Source organism: Xiphophorus maculatus, chromosome 14 (assembly GCF_002775205.1).
Source record: "Xiphophorus maculatus strain JP 163 A chromosome 14, X_maculatus-5.0-male, whole genome shotgun sequence".
In the NCBI taxonomy this organism is placed as follows: Eukaryota; Metazoa; Chordata; class Actinopteri; order Cyprinodontiformes; family Poeciliidae; genus Xiphophorus; species Xiphophorus maculatus.
The window spans coordinates 1,936,150-1,956,436 of record NC_036456.1 but is presented as its reverse complement, the minus strand read 5'-3'; the positions used below and the strand labels follow the sequence as shown (position 1 = coordinate 1,956,436).

At 40.5% G+C, this 20,287-nt stretch overlaps 1 protein-coding gene across 9 annotated transcripts in view; it reads left to right on the top strand.

The window, feature by feature from the left end:
- Positions 1–20,287, top strand: part of LOC102219889 (neurexin-2) — an 813,998-nt gene that overhangs the window by 523,176 nt on the left and 270,535 nt on the right. For 2 of the 9 annotated variants that reach the window (XM_023346056.1, XM_023346055.1), the window contains exon 1: positions 6,079–7,896. The exons of the other annotated variants lie outside the window; for them this stretch is intronic. In XM_023346056.1, coding sequence (XP_023201824.1) covers positions 7,560–7,896 — 337 coding nt within the window. In that variant the 5' untranslated portion in view covers positions 6,079–7,559. Of the gene's footprint in view, positions 1–6,078; positions 7,897–20,287 lie in introns of those variants that run through there. 9 annotated transcript variants of the gene reach the window in all.

The following is a 20,287-nucleotide window of genomic DNA, read 5'->3' as shown; positions in this document are numbered from 1 at the left end:
AATGAGAACGCAAGACCAGTTAGTTGAGACAAATCAGTAGCTGGGTACTGTAATAATCTCGCGTCCAACTGCGCTCGGTCTTGCAAGCACAGTTTGATTGCTGTGTGTGATCTGTGCTCACTTGGAGACAGCAAGCTCTTCTCTTTCCCCCATCATACATGTGTTGTTCTCAGACGATGGTATTTTGTCAAGAATCTCGAGCAGTTTTCTAAGAAGATTACAACTTGACGCTGGAGGACTGATTCAGGCAAAGCTGTAAAACTGGGGATTAACCCGGCTGATGATTGAAACAAATTGACATCTTGGACAATGAGGCACGGAGAGGAGGAAACACATGAAGGATTTGTTGTGAAATGAACAGTTTAGACAATTGGTTCTCGAAGTTGATTGTTCAAAAGTCCAAATCCAATTTCTCTGTGGGGGTCAAAGGTTTAAAAGAATTAGCGGTGAGCAAATCCTAATTTATTGAGTTTCTTTTTTGGCAAAATAGATATATTAAGGCCTACTATTGTTGGTTTGTAGTCCTGTGCTTCTTTCATTCCTTTCAGTAGAGCGTCATGAGTTGTCTAATTTTGACAGGATTCCAGGTTGTTTTGGTTTTTCCCAGCGTTTATTTGTGCTCATTCCTTATTCATTGTTTTCTTCCTGTTTTTTTTTTTGTTTGTTTTTCTAACCTATTTATTTACAATATGATTAGATTTGGCTCCATCAGTTCATTTGCTCTTGCTTAGGACCGTTTCCTTCAGGTTTGTGTTTTTGTTTGACGTAGATTCTGGTTTTTATTCATCCTGTTCATCTTTCTCTCTCCCTCTGCCGGTCTGCCTGCTCTCCTTCCCAGCTGTTTCTCAATTCCTTGTTTGCCTTTGCCTGCTCCCTTCTCCAGCTGCATCTACTTACCTGTGATTAGCTCTTGTTCTCATGTAATTGTCTACTCCCTCCTCAGTGTATACACAGCTTCCTTTCTGCAACATACTGATTCATCTGTCCTTATCTGCGTTTCTTTGCCTATTCCCCAGTTCATCTTTTTGCCCTATGTCTTCCCAGTTTCTCTCATTGTAAGTTCCTTGTTTGTTGTTGTTTTTTTCATTGAAGACTTTGCTTTCAATTACACTCTACATTTGGGTCCTACCTCTAAAGAAATGTGACAAATTTAGAAAGAAATGTCCATGTAAGTCTAATAAATGTAACTCCACGAATAACGTGTATTTCTTTGCATGCAGTAATGATAAAAAAAGAAATGAAAACACTCTGAAACATCAAACCAGCTGTAGAATATGAAGCAAACCACAGTGGGCTCTGTGGTTGTCTGCTTTCAATGAGCGTTCTAATTTGCATTAATGTTATGTTTTGTACAAATTCCATTTGCAAAGTCAAAATTCTAAATTACCAAATTAAGCACATTTTCTAACTACTGTACCAGTTAGTGAAACCGAGTTAAGACATATTACAGCTGGTGAAAAATAATGCAAATTTATTGAGGTCAGTGGTTTGGAAACTCTCTTACTAATTAGTTAAATTAAAGTTCAATAGTCTGTCCCAGTGGATTTTCTAAACTGTCTGCTCAGCTTCAAACATGGGTTTACTCACTTTTAGAAAAGCTCTGTAGTACTCATCAATAACTTGACTAAAACTTTGACTATGACTTGTGTCGTAGCAGCGTGCTCCTCTGTCCTTTACATGTCTATTTCCTCAGTGTTAATTAAATGAACCCTAAACATAAGTTGAGGAAAGTCTAGTGAAGTTATCAGTTTGACCTGCGGTGATGAGCAGCATTAGCCTTGTTTTACTCCATACTCCAGCTTTTAGCCTCAGTCTGGAGGCATTTATTGTAGGTTTCGCTACAAAAATTTTTGTTAGGGTTATGGTAGTGTTTCCTCTGACCATATACTTGTGCAGTTTGATATTTTGAAAATAAATTTGATTGATGCAAACAAGCCAATTTTGGAAAAAAAAGGTTTTTATGCTATCGGATGAGGTGGTTTTTGGCTGTACCGTAATGTAAGTGCAGCTATTTATAATGGTATTCTTTGGTTTTGCACTAGATCAAACTAAAACTTTACTTCTGCACAGTGTGAGATATGCTTTATTTCAGTCAGCTTTCTTTCAACCCTTATGCATTATTTAAATATACCCATTTAAATAAGGGCTCTGTATGGCAAAGCAGTTTATACTGCACTCTAAATTATTTTGTTCTGAAATTTCTCTTCGAGTCCAACCATGAAATTCCACTTCGGAAAGTAAAAAAAAAGCTCTCCAGCTGTGAGCAAAACAATTCACTGATACTCCACATACAGCGCCACATATGGTGCACATAGTCTTATGACCTTTTGGGGATTACAGTGTTTGATGGGTAACAGAACACATTAATTAACTAACATAAAGACATAAATTGATTCTGACTAGTTTTATATTTATATGGAAACTGTTATCACTGAAACACTGTGATAGCTGAAACATTTTGAATAATCCAACCAGGGGGAATTTTGACCACATGAAGGAGGTAGGAAAATGACACTGACTGTGATGAAGATTGCAATCCTAAGGGAATCGATTGAGAAAACAAGTAGTGGCAATTAATAAATCATAGGATTTAAGAACCCATAGTACAAAAATGGTGGCAAGACATGCTGTTTTGGAGTCATACAACAGATCCAAGGGAAGTCTTAAGCTTTTTGACCTATTTTCACACACTTAAGTCAGCCCTCAAACCCCCAAATTTTGCACATGGTTAACACTGTCAGTGACATTATATGGATTATTTACTGAAGTTGACAAAACCCAACGTAGCCAAAGGAAAAGAAAGAAAGAAAAGCAGCACAAATGCAAGCGTCAAGCTCCTGTTGGTATTTCCCTTACTAGCAAAGGAAAAGGTATCAATTTGAAAGTCACTTTCTTCTTTGAGACATTAAAAAGCAGCGCCACAGATAAAACAACCCACAGCTGTGCCTCTTTTTGTGTAAAAAATAAAAAGTTTAATTACCGTTTAATAACATGAGAAAACGGTACAAAACGCAAGCAGTACGCAGGCGGTGATGTGTCACGTGGCTGCTGCGTGAAATTCAAAGTCTCGGCTTTTTTGGTTTTCATGAAAAAAAAAAACTCTATAAAGCATCACAAAAGCAGAAGAAGAACCACGAACATGCCTGAATGGAGTCCTGATTTTGATGGGTTAAAGTTATCTAACGTTATGGTTGCGATTAGTGTTAATGTGTAAAACACACGCATGGAATCTTGTCTGATGCATCCAACACTCCATGATAAGAGCATCTAACTTTGTTCCCTAATTCTAAAACAAGTCTCCCTGCAGCGTCCTTACATAAGCAGCCCGTGCTGGGCCCTTAGTATGGCAGAGAGCTACTGAGTAGAAATGGGAAAGCTGGTGTTAAAGATTTATGATTTGCTTTTTTTGTGGTGTACGTCTGAACTCGCTAAAGAGACGAAACTTGTCCCGTTATTCTAGCTTTTGTTTTTCGACACAAAAAATTACAAGTCTGCTCTTGCCTTCTTTTTTTCCTGAGTGTCTTTCTCAGTTTTTTAACAGGCCCATACGTTAACATTACCTCTACTGCTAAACTCGCTTGGAATTTCCTCCTTGCACTTAAAGGAGAGAGAATCCTCTTACTTTGTATTTGGCTTCTCAACAACTCGAGATGTCTGAAGTCTAATTAATTAGGTGTGTAATCATAAGAATGTTTCCTTGGGATTAGAGTGTAGAGGAGAGGCTTTGATCCCACATCTGTCAGTCAGCTAAGCCCACCTTCTCCATCTATGACCGTACTTTCCCCTGAAGGATTTCTGGAGTCTGTAATTTCTCCGGCAGAACGCTCAGCGTCTGAAGGCTGGTAGCTTTTAGCCTTTTTGAGATGCGAGTCGTTGCATCATACGGCAGCTGCGCTGACACGACAGTTGCCAGAGTGTGTGTTGCGGTTTTTATTCATGCGTGCGCGTTGAGGACTGATTGTTCACTGGCGTGTGTGCGTGCGTGTGTGTGTGTTTTCGTGTTCTGTGCTGCTTGTTTCTTCTGTTGCCGTAGGGGAGTTCAGCAGCAGGTGTTGGTACACTCCTCTGTGGTTTTTTTTTTCCCTCATAATGAGTTCCCAGTCCACACACTGCCCTCTGAAGGTAACTTTGTCATTACCAAAGAAAAAAAAAAAAAATCAAATAATGAATAATTGTCAGAACATTGAGAAGCTTTATGTTTTCCTGGCTCTGAGTTCGGGAGTTCAGCCTTAGCGCCGGATCAGAACTCTTGTCCTGGTCACCCTGGGCGAAGTTTCCTCCCTCTATCAGCAAGCACAGCATCTCCAGTCTCCCGGGGGACCCTCCCACCTGGCTGACTGGCGTGAGCGTGTTTGCCTGTTGTGTGCGTGGGTGCGCGAACACATGAGTAATAGCCCAGGCTCGGCTCTCTCCATCAGCGCAGAGGACGTCTCCTGCCTTTTCTCGGCTTCGGCCATTTTTCTTGCCTCTTGTCTCCCGCGCTGAGCTCCTGTCCCAAATACGATCTTTATCAGCCCTGATTTATCTCGTACACAATCTACCCCGCCACCTTCTGTTTTTCTTATTCCGCCTCATTTCTGCTTTCTTTCTTTATCTTGTTTTGTGCAAATTTTCCTCACTTTTGAAGTTCAGTTTTCAGATTTAATGGGAATGATTGAGACTTGCTCTTCATCTTCTCTTGTCATCTCAGTGCATCAGGCTTTCTGACGGGAGATGTGGGAGATACTTTGAGTACATTTATGTTGTGAACAAAATGGAAAGAACACTGAGGAAGAACAAGAGCTTTGCTTCAACAACCAAAATCACAATCTTTGATGTAGATGATGTTATTGAATGAGGAAGGCTTAAAGTTGGCTATTTCCAGGACCAATAAGCTCTTCAAGGTAGATCGATTTGTATAGCATGTTCCACTTTAAGGAACTCAGTGTTTCAGCTGCTTTGCAGTTTTCTGGAAGTTTGTTCCATCTTGGAAGAGCATAGCAGCTGAATGTTGCTTCTTCATGTTTGGTTCTGGTTCTGGGGATGCAGACCAGAACCAGAATACCAGAGAGGTCTGGAAGTTTGATACGGCGATGACGGGTTTGTATTTTTTTTGGTCCTAAATTAACAAAGATATTTTGAATTTGTTTTCTGAGCATGCATTAGTTTCTCATAATCTTGTTGAGAACTTACTCCTTCTTCATGTGATAGAAGGCTGACTTTGTAATTGTCTTTATTTGTGTCTAGAAGTACAGAGACACATTCATCCCCTACTCTGAAATGTTGTTATACTCTAGAAATGGACAGTCCAGTTCAAGAACCCCTTCCTTTGGCCAAGGTGAAATCTGGCCTTTGTTTAGACTACCTGATGAGATTCAAAAACAGAGAAGAGCAAAACTCCATACTGGAGGGTTCTGACTCTATTATACCCTACACCGCTAACTTTAAATAAAGGTTGTCTTTCTGCCACATAAAGAAGTACTCTATTTAAAACAAAACGTTTTTTGACATCAGGTAGAACAGTGTTTCCCTGTTTGTTTGGTAACTACATGCCTTCCTGCTTCACTACGTCTGATTCAGCTGATTGCAGTTCAAGAAACACCTGCCAATTGAAATCACCTGGACTGAAGTGAGGAAAACATGCAGGACAGTGTGCCTTGAGGACCAGGGTTGGGAAACACTGATGTAGAGAACATTGCCTCTGCTTCGAATATCAATAGTTGTTCACAACAGGAAGGCAGAACACATATTTTAAGTTGTATTATGCTACAGTTCTCGGAATCAACTCAGATTCCTAACAAAGAAGTTGGAGATCGGACACTAGATTGGACTAGTGACAGAATTGTGATGGGTAGCGTGTGAATCTTTAGGACATGTTGTCACTCAGCAGAGTGATCAGTTTGAAAATCCGCAGCTTCTCTACAACGTGTTTAACTATCGTACACAACATCCATGCGATTCTCCCATCATTTCTGCATGTGTCCTCTTCTCCTTCGTTCCCCTCCCACTCGCCCGCTCCTTCGCTCTCACTTTTTTTTCTCCCTCTCTGCTTCAGGAAGACAACCAAACACACACACACACTCTCTCTTTTTCTCTCTCCCTCTCTCTCTCCATCACTGCGCTGCCCTGTGTATCACATTGACGGTCTTTGCTTCCAAAGGATCTAAATGTGTCTACCTTATCCTTCTTTTCCGACTCTTATCGTAGGTTCTTTTTTTGTTTGTTTTTCTTTTTGGTAGCTATTTTTCCCCCCTCCTTTTTGGTTTGCCAAGTACAGAGCTGTATGCAGTTTGGGGTGGAAGGAAGAGTGGAGGTGGGGGGGTGGGCACCCTGGCTGACTCGATCGGAGGAAAAGGAGATGGGAGAACTGCGCGGGCAGGAAGGATGTGCTCGTTGCTGCAGCTTCTGATTCAATTAGCATGAATTTCACAGCAAAGGCAGCAGCGGCAGCAGCATCCCCGTCAGACCGTCTGAGTGAGCCAGCAGCGGCAGCAGCTTCCCGTGTCGGCGCTCCATCAAGGGGACCCGCAACTGTTTCCCGTCGGTTTCCCACCTTGGAGAGCGGTCTTTGAAGCGGCTCAGCAGCGGCTTCTCAAAGCGAGAGGAGGGAGCAAGTAGGACGGAGCTTGTTTGTCAGTCCTAGGATGGGAAGATTGTTGAGATGAACTGAACGCCAGGCACTTCAGCGCTTTTGGTTATGGTTTAATCCTGTTAAGCTGTTTTTCTTGGGTGCTGTTCAGCATTCTATGACCTGTATTGATTTATCCTGCCAGAATAGAAGGGAAGGATTTCAACACCACGCTTGGAAATAGCCAGCTGTTTTTGCTCCAGATTCCTCCTTTGCCCTGGAGTGCTTCATTTTATTTCTTAATCTGTGTTTTTTCTTCTCTCAGCTCCTGACTGAAAGGTTTTCATAGCTCCCTCAAGGATTCTATAAAAAAAACAAAAAAAAAACCCAGAACCGGATTTTGGACGCTTCGTAGCATCCTTGTCTGCTCCTGTTTATTCTGCACTCTGGTTTTATTCAGATGTGTTTTCTCGTTCGGCTGCCATAAATTGTGTCGGGCACACTAAGCAGAGATGGTAGACTCGGATTACGGGAGGAGAAAACCTCTGAAGATCTCCCCAAGGCAATGGGAATCCTGAAGAACAATTGACTGAAAGATCATCGCAGACAAGTGTCTAAGATGGAGTCCCATGTTTACTAAGTTAGTACTTGTCGGCTGAGATTCTGTTTCGACAGTCCCATTTATTAGATTTAATTAGCTGTTTTAGAGTAGGAGTAGGAAATTGGTTTTAAAGGATCAAGAAGCTTCTGGATATCAATATTTGACTCCTGGAGATTTTTCATCTCAGAAAGGATCTTGTATTTTTTTCTTCTTCTTCAGTGATTTTATTTCCAGTCATTTTTGGGATTTTCAAGCAAAGGATCTGCTTTTGATTTTTTTGTTCCCCCTTTCTTGGCTTATTCTTCTTTTTAATCTGTATTTTCTGTTCCTTTATTTATTTATTTATTTATTTTTTTGTCCAATCCCAGGCTGGTAGGCTGGGGGGGATCATGGGCCCTGGATTCCTTTGAGATGTTCACTTCCTGTTTGTGTCGCATGAGGGGGAGAGGCCTGCCCTTCTTCTCAGGCCCCGCCCCCATGGAGCAGGAGGTGGAAGTGGAGGTAGACGGAGGGTTGCTATTGGTGCCCAGGCAGGGTGCGGCGGCGTCCCCCGTGGTGTGGGCCAGCCCTGCCCTGCTGTTCCGGCTGGTGCTCTCTCTGGCATTGCTGGTGTTCCCATGTCCAGCCGTAGCCGCCCGAGTCTCCTCCTCCCTCAGCACCACCCACCATGTTCACCACTTCCACAACAAGCATGGCACTGTGCCCATTGCCATCAACCGGATGCCCTTTGTGACACGTGGGGGCCATGGTAAGACCTTTGTTTTTCTGCTTCTCTTTGGTGATTTGTTTTGTGAAGCCGCCATTGAAAACCACATCTGCATTAGCAGGACTTGGAAGATATCAAGTTTTGGGTTGACTTAATCTTCTTAGGGCTTGTTGTAAACATAAATTATCCTCTCTAAGTAACCAATTCAACCATTCGAATGGTTGTGATTTCAGAAACAATGAGATGACCCCAAGCTTCAACAAACAGTCTCCTTGGCTTCCTCTGCTTCCTGTAGAGGATAGCTTCCTGGCTCATAGCTCTGGCTTGTTGGGTGATGTTTCCACTGCCTGTTCCCTCCTGGGCTTTTTCCACCAGATCCCCAGCCAGCTGGGTTCTGCTACTTGCCTTTCAAGTTCAGAGTCCATCTTGAGCCCATAGGCTTATGGAACTGTGGCAAATTTAAATCCATGTAATCACTCCAAACAGTGAATAATGGTGGTCAGGAAAAAGAATGGTATCAAATTGGGTTTCAGGACGGTAGGTGTCACGTGACGCCTATTAGGGTTTTTTGTATACTGAGGGAAAAAATCCATAGATAATTGCCTGAGCACATCATATTTTGTCCTACTTTCTGCAGCATATGTCTTTGGCTCAGTTCTCTATGGCGCATCGGCTGCTGTGCTTTTCTTAGCCTAAGCTGTCAGGGACAAGGCAGGGTTTCACACTGATGAACGCTTTGATGTTCCCCAACTCGAGCTTTTCTTTGCAATTTTTTTTCCCCTCCTTTTCCTGTGCTTCATTACAACCTCGCTGACAGGAGATGCTAATAGCACATATTGATTCCTCAGCATCTTCATGCTCATGCTGCCCAATTTAAATTCACTTAGTGAGTCTCCACAGCTTGTCTAGTCCTCTAACTTCCACTGTCTACCTCTCAGTTTTGCCAGAGTGTACCTGCAGTCGGCGGGGTGTCGGATTCGCCCGCACAACACCGACCCTCAGTAGTAGCTGGGTTGCCTTTAGTCTCTGTAGATATGTTCAGTTCACAACTTCCATCCCCAGGGCTCAGGACTGCATTACACTTGTGACATGAGCCCATGTGTTCCCCAGCTGAAGTAGTCTTGAGCTCACTAATGAGATTTGGTATCTGGCATTGAGGCTAAAATAATTGCATAATGGCCTGTGTTTGTATAGCATTTCATCAATGTCGAGTTCTTCTGAGCTCTTTACACTGCAATCATTAACCCATTCATACACACGTTTACACACGCTGATGTGAATAATGTGATGAGGAAATGGCAAATCTCCAAGCTAATCTGAGTAACATTTTAATTGGCATAACTTCACCAGATCCTATCATCGTGCTTTCTGATGCTTTAAATATTAAAAGAGCAGTATTATTTTTTTGAGTTTTCATGTTATAAAGTTTTTCCTCATCAAAAACATTCCTGGAATGTTGGCTTGATTCTTTCATGCATGTTAGATAGATCCTTTAATAAAACAACTACAGCAACCAACCATTCAGCTGAGCAAAACACCTGGTTGGACCTAGCCCCGCCTTCAAAGGCGGGGCTAGGTCCTCGGAGCTACCCAGCATCCGCCTCACAGAGCAGCCCTCCAGAATGAGCTCCTTCAGACTAGCCAACAACAAATAGCAAACACATGGTGGAACTGCACAATCTGCTGAGCTCATTATACGAGCTGCTTTTCAGTGCACTGCTGGTTTAAAAAAAAAAACATTGTTAAAGGGTTAATATAGGAGCCATGTTGTAATGACTTCTTGAAGGCGGAGTTTCAGAAAGAGGAGGAAGCATTAAAGAAACCGAAGAAGCAAAATTTCTTTTTAAGTCATTGTTGATATATACATTTTTATAACAACTAAAGGTAAGAGTTACTTGATTGTGCTATAAAATAGCATCAATGGAAAACATATACTGTCCCATTAAGGTCCCGGACAATCAGTTTAGTAACGATTTTCAAACATATTCTTCACCAGTGTCCATTATAAAGCGTTGACGTATTAAATTCCAAAACTTTTAAACAGATGTTGCATTCAGTTCACTGGATTGCAATTCTCTGTCTGCTGTAAAGACCAAAAATCCCCTCATAATAGACCGGATTGAAAAGACTTAGAAGAATTCTACCGAAGGCTTTGTTATCCTACTGTTTATTTGATGTTACTTGGGTTGCTTATGCATGAGAAGATGTCATTTTTCCAATAACATTATTCAGAGTTTTGCTTCCTAAAAGTATTCAGAAATCCATTTCTTTCTCCCCCCCCAACCAACACTTTAAAAGCATTATTTAAAATTGTTTCTCTCTTAACATGACAACCCTTGCCACTTTCTCCTCTTCATTTTCTCTTCCATCTGGCATCCATAATTGGATTGAAGCTCTAACATCTCGACTTGCTCGGCTGTTTAAATTGACACAATCAGCATAAAAATGATTTTTGGCGTCTCTGTGTGGACTTATAACCCTTTCACAAATTGAGCCTGGAAAAGGGGGGCTGCGTTTCCGTCGCAAATTTAGCTTAAGCTCAGTGGTGGATGACGCGTCGTGCTAATGCAGCAGCCTGTCAGGCTTCCATCATGTAAACTCATGCAGATAAAAGTACATGTCTACGTGAGAAAGTTGAACCAAGATTGAGATGATGATTGGTTGACTGTGTTTGCTGTTCTTGTTGCTTTTCTCCCTGGCATTTGCCGTAGCAGTTAGTAATATACTCCTACACAGCAAACGCTGCGGCTTCTCGGTTCATTTGTGTTGTTTTTAGTAGCACACTCCCAACATTTTCATTATCTGCTACAAGAAAGCACATACACACATACACGCACGCCCCCACACACACAAGCGAATGCTCCTCTCATGTGGGGAGTCAAATACAGTTACCGTCATAAATACCTCCATTTCAGGCTGGCAAATCGTGTCCTTGTCTGAAATGCCAGCTCTCCACATATTGTCAGCCAAGTGGCGCAGCATATTACGAGTGCTAATACCCCACTCGGTGATAAGAGCCCACTCACTTCACAACATTTCCAGTAGCTAGTTTTCTCCACTGTGTCCCAAGAATGTAGACGAGCCTCTTTGCTAATTTCTGTACCACCACAATTGTGCCATCTTACATCTGTTTGTGTTGTAGCATATAAGCGCCAGATTCGTCCCGTTTGCAAAGCAGCACCTATGATTCATTTAAGCTGTAATTGTGGCCCTGAACCAGATTCGAGAATGTTGGCATATCGGGTCCATAACATTCAAAGCTCTGTCCTTATCTGGGGTTTTCATCCCACAGTGTGATTATGATGCTGCCTCTGTCTGGATAAGCTCTTGGAGAGCCATGCTGTGCTCGCTTGGTAGTACACACCCACCCATTTATGAATAAACAGCAACGCAGGCAGAAAGACAACAGACTTGACACAGCATGCATGTTGGAATTGTTAGCCATGTGAAAAACATTGTTGATATTCCGCTCGTGTAGAAAAAGACACAATTTTGCAATTGTGGTGTTTCTGTTCAATAAACAAGTTTGTTCACACAATAAGTCTTCAACAAAACCTGATATTTCTACTTCTTCCTATCTTCTTATTTGCCTTTTTTTTTTGCCAGTTTAACAACCGGTTGTTGGTCACATGACACATGTGACTCGAAAAATGTGTTTTCGTTGCAGTTTGGCGGAGTAAGTAAATTTTGATACAGCCGAAAAACTACCGCATCCCAGCTGCAAAACTTTGTAGTGAAAAACAATTTTTTTCAAAATTGTTGTTTCCATTAAGCAAATTTATGTTCGTAATTCCAATTTGCACAATATTAAGATCAATGGAAACGCAGCTACTGTGTTTTTGTGACTACCGTATATCCAATGTGCTAAATCTGTAGCATAAACTGTTTAGCATTAATAAGTGAAGCTAATCAATTTAACCATGCCACGTTCTGCTGAAAGAACCTTCACATAGGCGTTTATTCGGTTGTTACATTAATACTTACCAAGTACATCAGATTTTCCGCAGCATGTAGCAAGAACATTTGAGTTGTTCAGTAAGTTTTGCCTTAGTGATTCTACAAAGTACACCTCTAGGTCTCATTTGGTCATGTCCATAAATTCTGAGGTATTTTCATCGCAGAGGTAAAACCTACATCTTGACATCTGAATAGGCAGCCAATACTAGAGCAAATTATTATACCTCATGTCAAATCTCATTCAAATGGATCAGCCTTGACTTACTTCCTCCACACACCTCCTCGAATGTCTTGGAATAGAATTAGTGTCTAATATAACCACCTTCTACAATGATTTTAATGGTTTAAAAAAAAAAAAAGCATTTCTGCATCTGTATGCAAAGCGGTTTTGTGACAGTTGGTTCAGATGCCCGCAGTCTCACCCATATTGTTTTGATTACAGCTAATTAGAGATTCCTGACCACTGAGGTGTGACATTTGACAGAGCAGTCTGCTCGGCGATAAGTCACACAAACGTTCGCCGCTTTCTCATTATCTGGTTTACTCCTCTCTTTTTCGATCAATGAGGAGAATGATGATGGCTCTTGTTGCGAGGCGTACATATAAAATGCCCTGTGAGGCTTTCCAGCAAATGTGCGTTGCATCAAAATGCGCTCTTACATGAGAGGATTTTTATTTTTTTTAGCACAACCAGCAATTCACTAAAGAGTTACTGAAATTAGATGAATTAATCACAAACTTTGATGTATTTTATTGGGATTTTATATGATGTTAAGTTTTTTTAATCTGTACTTTCATTTAAATTAAAGCGATCCAAGAGTATTCTGATTCCCTTTACAAGCTTTTATTAGATGTGTCAAAACAAAGACCAGTCAGGGACAGTCAGATTTTGGTACATAGCTGACTAAAAAGTTAATTTTACTAACCCTAAAGCGCTAATCATAAACATTAGTTCCCCTAATGCACTATGCCCGCATTGAACTTAGTGGAAGTTAATGCTAAGTACTAACTTCAATTTAAATTTGATCTGCTCTTTTCAGACTACAACCTCCAAGCACTAAATTTTGACATTATAATTTGTACATTCTACAATGCTCTTAGAGATTGTTTTAATGTTTATATTTTGTCTTCAACTGTCCATGTTTTATGTTTCTTGCTTGAAATAAAGGTAATTGGGAAGCTAAGTGTTTTTAAAGTTAGCTAACGCGCTGAATTACAAATTAGCTCCGTTATTAGCACACTAGCAGAAGCGTTTTTATCCCATTGCCCAAGAGATGAGATAACTGCTGTTGTCTCCCATCAGAGAAATTTGTTTTAGAAGAGCGGACAAAGCTGCAGCTTAAAACAGATAAAACAGTTCTTCAAAGTCATTAATGCTTAATACATAAAACTAGCACAAATTTAAATGAATGACAGAACGAGGTTTACTTTCCAATGACCCAAATCGTGTACAGTAGGAGCTACAAGGGAATGGCCCACATTTAAATCCAATGGAAGATCCGAGGCAGGACTACAATACTGATGTTCCGTCACGTTCCTTCTAGTCTAGCCTAGCCAGAACACATTCCCCACTCTTTGTATTATTTAGTTTTTTTGCTTAAAACCAGGTCCACGACCTTCACTTTCGTCCACTTTGCGTCAAGTAAATTCCCAATAAAGCACCTCTAAGATCGCAGTACGATTAAATGTTAAAAACGCCAAGAGATAGGAGTATTTTCCACGGCACCATCCAAACACACAAGCCTGTGCCTCACTTCTGCATATGTATAATTAATCTTTACCATCCGCTGCATGCCTGTAATAGTTGGGATGGATCTCAGCATGCCTGTGTCGGCGCGTTCAACGCATGCATGTGTTCGCTTTTCATGCCTCTGGGCTCGCGAGTGAAAACGGAAGTGTTAGATGTGAACATTAATTCATACCTGGATACTGCAATGCATAGGACTAAAGGGATTTATAAAAAGAAAAATTATAATTCAAGCTGACTGATGTTTTTACATGGAGAGCTTGTAAGAGATTTTCCTGCTGGGTTGGATCGCCTTGTCCTTGGCGTTGGAGCGACTCTATCCATTCGGGCTTTCTTGGACGATTGCTCATGTTTGTGTGCCTCTGCATTCATTACAATGCGCATAAGAAGCGTAACTGCATTAGAAAAAGAAACTCCCAAGGTTAAAACATCTTCCCGAATCGCTTAGGGCTAAATTTCAACATTGATCAGCCCCTGCCCGTCATAATTAATCCCAGGGGAAACAGGGGGTTGGAGTCGCTTGTAAAATCATAAAGACATATTAGCGGGTGGCTGCAATCACCTGAAGCAGAAATATTTTAGGATCTGAACAATAATATAATTACGACACATCACGGGGAGTGTAGTTTGCAGTGGTAATTCAGTTTCTGTGCGTTTATGCAGCGAGTCTCGTGTAGAGAAACAAAAACAGGTCATGTTTACTTTTTCATGTATTAAAACTAATTATGTGGCATTATGGAATTCCATGTTCTCTAAACACATTTCTTAAAAACAATTTTAACTCCATCATCTAAAGTACCTGATTATACATTTAGATGACGCTCTAACCTGCAGGCTGGTATTTGTGGGATAGACATGCCAGAGATGTTTTCTCTCGATATTCATGATGGTGACCTGACATGTTCCAGAGCCTTAAAGCACTTGGACGGATCCAGGTTCACATATTTTCTCTTTTCAGTATAACTTCAATTCCCTGTTGTGTCTGCTATTGATTTCTTTGCTGTCTTAACTGTCTAATTTTTTTATGACCTTTAGTTTAAGTGCCAATTTTATACCTACACAGCCCCCTTTTCTGTTGTTGCTTATTTATTTACACTGTATTCATCTTCATTATGCTACTTCAGTTTGATTACCTGATTCTGATTTATTATTATTATTATTATTATTATTATTATTATTATTATTATTATTATTATTATTATTATTATTATTATTTTATTTATTTATTTATTTTTTTAACACCTTATCATTGTCTAAAATGTTGTAACCACTTACGTTTGTAGCTTCTTTCTAAAATCCCGAACTCTACACGCCGCGGTTCACTTCCTGCGACAGAACAGTCGTTGTCCGTAGTCCTCTGTGTGATGTTGCTTGTTTGGCCTTACAATACATGAATACTGATGAGGTCAGCTGCTGCCCACTCCCATCCTTTTACTCTATCCTGGTCAAGCAATGCCCCGTCACCTCGTTGTGGGTCCAGAGGTTTCAGACATTGCTGAAAACCTCCCAGCGTGTGACCCTCTCAGATCCAACCTGTCCTTTTTTTTTCATCAATACCCTGTATTGTTTCTTTTTTTTTTTGTTATTATTATTATTGCTCCTGTGCTAATAGCAACCTGGTGCGTTTGATAATCACCACTTTATCTCTGGGCTGCAAAGAGGGAGGTCAGGTGCAGTGTGTGGATGTCAGGATGTTGAAGGAGAGAACTGTTGAGCGCTCTCCTTTGAGAGTCAAGTCACAGCCCTTCTCTTTCAGCGAGCCCCATTAGTATTCATGATTCTTCCTCCACACAAAGTCCGAGGCCGCGCCGGCGTACCGCGCATGTACGCACGCACGCACTGGGAACGGAGAGGACGCCTCAGGTGTTCTGGACAGTTAAGATAAGCTCGCTGGTTTGACATTTTCTGTCATGCAACCACAGTTCCTCCTTCTCCCTGCCCGACTCCCGAGATTTACACCTGCAGCATTTGATCAGCCAACAAATGGAACATATATCAACCAGGAGTATCGGCACGAAGCCCACCGAGAGGCATCCGAGAACAAAATGGAAGCAAGTTCTTCTCTTTGGTCAGATTTCTTTTTCAATTGCAGCAGGTTTTTTCTTGATAACCGAGACTGGGTGCTCTGACATTTCATACAGCGCATTGTTGTATGCAGGGTGCTTTAAAGAGGCAGTATTATGTAAAATGTACTTTTTCGAACTTTACATCATGTCATAATGCTTTGATTCTTTCATGCACGTTTGAGAAATCCTTTAATCTCCCCTGACAACCATTCAGCTGTGCCAAACGCCCGGCTCCGCCTTTGAAGCACAACTCCTCCTCCTCCACACCTTCTGAATTGGATTTAAATGTGGACCGGAAATGGGTCATTCTGACACACCAGCATGGCTCTGTTTAAACAATTCCATTTTCCTCTATCTGTATGTTTTGGGTCATTGGAAGGCTAACAACTTTCTTGCTGCGAGGCAACAGTGCTACCAACTGTGCTACTGTGCAGTGTGGTGATTGTAGCTGTGCTTCAATTGACCATATAATTGCGCTATTTGTTTTTGTTTGCAAAACTGCAATGGAAACGCTCTTTTTTTTTTTTTTGCATCACACAAGTCACATTATCAACAACTGGATGTTGCCACTGATACAAACCATGAAGAAGAAAACAGGAAGTAGTTGGAGGATGATGGAGCAGCATGTTTTTAATGTCTTGTTGCGTGAACAAACCTATTCACGTGTGATTCTAATTGTGTTTTTATTTAATGGAATCTACGCAATTGAGGAATTGTTGGGGTTTTTTGACATTAGCAAAATATTTTAGTTTTGCGCACATTTGCAATGGAAACGTAGCTACTGCGTACATGATTGTTTTCAGTCATAAGTTTCACTGAGCAAATAAAAGCGAGAGTTTGACAGAACTACTGTGTAGGAGAATTATAAAGGTTGTAAGTTTTACTTTCATTTAGGAGTATCAGAATAATGAGGTGGAATGCAGATACTTTCCACACTTTTCAGATTGGCATTCACATTTCCTCTTCATAATTTTGTGTGATGTTGTGTTGGTATGTTTTATAAAATACAATTAAGCTTGCTGTCATAACTTGTCAAAATAAGCCTTCAGTGTTACGAATACATTTTAAAGGGATTTTATTAGTTGCTGTGGATTCCTTTCTGTCTCACAAATTTGTGTAACCTAGCAACACTTTACCCAGATTATAAACTGTTTCAAATGAAACTGGATTGTGGTAGCTCATCATCATTATTATTCCTCTGAAAATCATCTAGTCAGGAAACATTAGTTTGCCCATTGAGTAAGTTTCTTGAGTCACTATGCAAATACGATTTTCATTTTACTTTTTCCAACTTGCTTTCACCTTGAAACAAGTAATTGTGGTTTTGATGAAAGGCTGCGTCCGTCTTTTATTAGCATTCGACAGGGTGCAGTAAAACGCCGTTGTCAGGGCATAACAAAGCACAGAACAATTGACATATATCAGCACATAGTTCACCTCTACAGTCTTGCGCATGCAGCCAGTTTAGTTTTCGAGTGTTTTTTCCACGCCTGCCAGGGAAAATGATTTGGCCCACCTCATTCTTGCATATTGGAGCACAGAGACGGAATAAAGTGTCCTACAGCGCCGCAGGGACCAAATGAACGTATTTTACCAAGACATCCATTCATTGCTTTTCTATTAAAACAAAAAAACTGGTTGAAAGGGGGGGGAAATAGCATTTTTCCTTCTCTTACAGCTCAGTTTTTCTGCCTCGAGAAGTGAATTGGCATTGGAATACATTTTTATTTAGAAGTTTTTGTGAGGTAGAGAGTAAAAAAAAGGTCAGTAAACTTTGCCTCAAGTATTACACGTAGTACATTTCAGTGAAAAAAGCAGAAATCACTGTTTTTCTTATATTTACAGTATATATATATATATATATATATATATATATATATATATATATATATATATGTATATATATATAATTTGTGGTAAAACTGTTATTTTGCATAGCTTGAACAGAGTAAAAAGCTGTGCTACAATCTCAGGATAAATGGAGACATGACTGAGGTACAAAACCAATTGACCTCAAAACTTCACTGGGTTCTATTGGCCTAGAAAATGAAGTGAACTGGTCTTGTTTAAGTGCCAATCTGTCTTCATTTAAGAGGAACAGAAAATGTCATTAAATCAGTGGAAGATGGGTTTTACTGTAGAGCGTGAACTCAAAGCATTAAAAAATAAAATACAAAAACTATTCACCACATGATGGTTAATGAAATATTACATGTATTGTGCTGTAAAACAAATGATAGACTAGTAATGTGATTTTTAACATTTGGTTATAAAATGCAATCCTGCATACTAAGTGAATCAAACTAAAGTTAGTAGCTAATGTGATCCAAAATGAAGCCAGCAACCTCTCCATTAATAAACAGCTCAAAAAAGAATAAGAAAAATAACAAATAACGATTAAAATGTTGACATATTATTCATTCCTTTTAATTATGTTTTTTTTTTATTTTTTATATTTGATTATTAAAAGCTAAATCTGTCTCAGTTGGAATGGAAAATTACAGGGTAACTTTACTAGCTACACCTTCCTAGCACCAAGTTGGATCTTTTTTAAAATTTCCAAACAGGCTTCATTATTTGTCTCAACAGCATAACAAGGTGACCCTGACCCGACCCGACCCGGAGAGCATTACCCACCTCTCTCTCCACCTTATTTCCTGTTCAGCAAAGGCTACGAGTACCAACAAATCTCTAATAAAAACAAAATGGTTGTAACAAGTCATTATTTGAGCTTCTGTTTCTTTCCTATAATCTATGGAAGAGTTTGCCAGTTCTTCCATAACCTCTGATGTGAAGAAGGAGTTTTTATCAACACAAGTGCTTTTTATTCGTTCTTCTTTTTCTGTCTTTATCGAACAGGTCGTGGTGTATCGGTGCAGTAGTCACTATAGTCCTCTTTACACTGAGGTTCAGTTTAAACTTCACATCCAGATAGAAATGCCATTGAGGCTCTCATTTTTAGGTAAAAAAAACAACATAGTTAGTCAATTAGTGTACCTAATAGAGTCTGTAAGTGTATTCTCATAAACGGCTCAATGCCAAACCATTTCCTTTCTGCAGATTAAACTCCTTAGGCATGTGTTGAGGTTTGACTCGGGGCTTGCGGGAGGCGACATGATGACATTGCCGGCGTGTGGGGAGGATGTTCTGTCGTCCCCATCCACTGTCTGTCCTGGCACATGAAAGCATTGTGGGTACATCAGTGGGAGACCATCGTGGCGTGGGCACCGCCTTCGCTTTGTAGACACAGGAGAAGCGGAGGCCGGCTCCTTAGAAGCCGTGCTGATGTAAGCCTTCTTCAATTATTTAGCCGTCAGATATTAAAGGAGCGAGACTCGGGGTGGGATTGAGGGGGGGGGCTGCATCAAGTATTTCAGTCTCCAGTGGGAGTGCCCACCATTAATAAACAAAGCGTCCTATATTATGCATGACGGATGCCTTGAAAATCCACCACCTCTTCCACTTCACCCAACCCAGATGAGTTTTCGGAAGCAGAAGAGAACACTGGCAGGAGCAACATTATGAATGTATCCCACCACCCACTCCTTATCCCTCAGCTAACATTCCCTGCCACCCACCTCAGATTTAAAGTGGTTGTTGAATGTGATATGTTTCCAAATTGAGCTCTGCAGGCGTTTGGGATTACAACACATTGCACTGTTGTGTTTATTAGACACAACGTTGAATAAGAACAAGTTTCATGGCTAGCTTCTGCCACATCACTTTTCATGTCTGGCAAAATCTTATACAAATTATTATTCATTTCACAAGGAGTGATTGAAACATGACACAGTGAATTTATCTGCCGATATACCTTGAATGCCAAGGTAATATTTGGTGTAGAATTATGAACGTCAAAAAATGTATGTGCTTTAGAGTCATTTCCTTCACTTAGGATATTTTCAAACTTCGTAGTCCGGAAACTGGGTTCAACTGGGGGCCAAAATTGCTAAATTTCTTACATTTTAAGCTGGTGTTGTTATCTTTCACACTGCGCTGTGTCAAATGACTCAAACCCTTTGAAAACCTTTTCCCTCCCTTGCCTGTGGTGGCACTGCATTAACAACCACTTGGAGGAAACAACAGGAAAATCTCTGAAGAAGACACTGAGTGAAACTTCTTTCCTCACAAAATTGACACAAGAATGAAGTGGAATCAGATTTTAGACCTTAGGATTTCTCTTTTGTCTTTTGCTGAACATCCACAAGCCATTTCTCCCGCTAGTACTAGACACAAATATCTGTCTTGGTTATACTTACCCAGCATGCCCTGTGCTATTATCCAATTCCTGCTTTTGGAGCGGTCTCTGGTCCATTTGGGATTTGCATATGCATTCGAACCGCACCAGAGTTCACTTCAACCAACCTGACTTCTAGGTTTTAGGCGGACAAAATTTAGTTTTTTTTGTTCCATTGCGAAATCACACCTCCCCAAATGAACCAGACTTTCCAGACAAACTAGAGTTCCATTAAAGCAGACTAAACAGGCTTGTTGTGAATGCTTCTTTAAAGGTACCATCATGCTCCCATGAGGGAATTCCTTGTGTTGTTTCTTTTCACTTAAGAAGAGCATATAATTTAACTTTTAAGATGTCATCAGCTTTCCTCACATATTTATGTATTATTTTACATGAGTTTGGTTTGAATGTTACTCAGATAGCTCT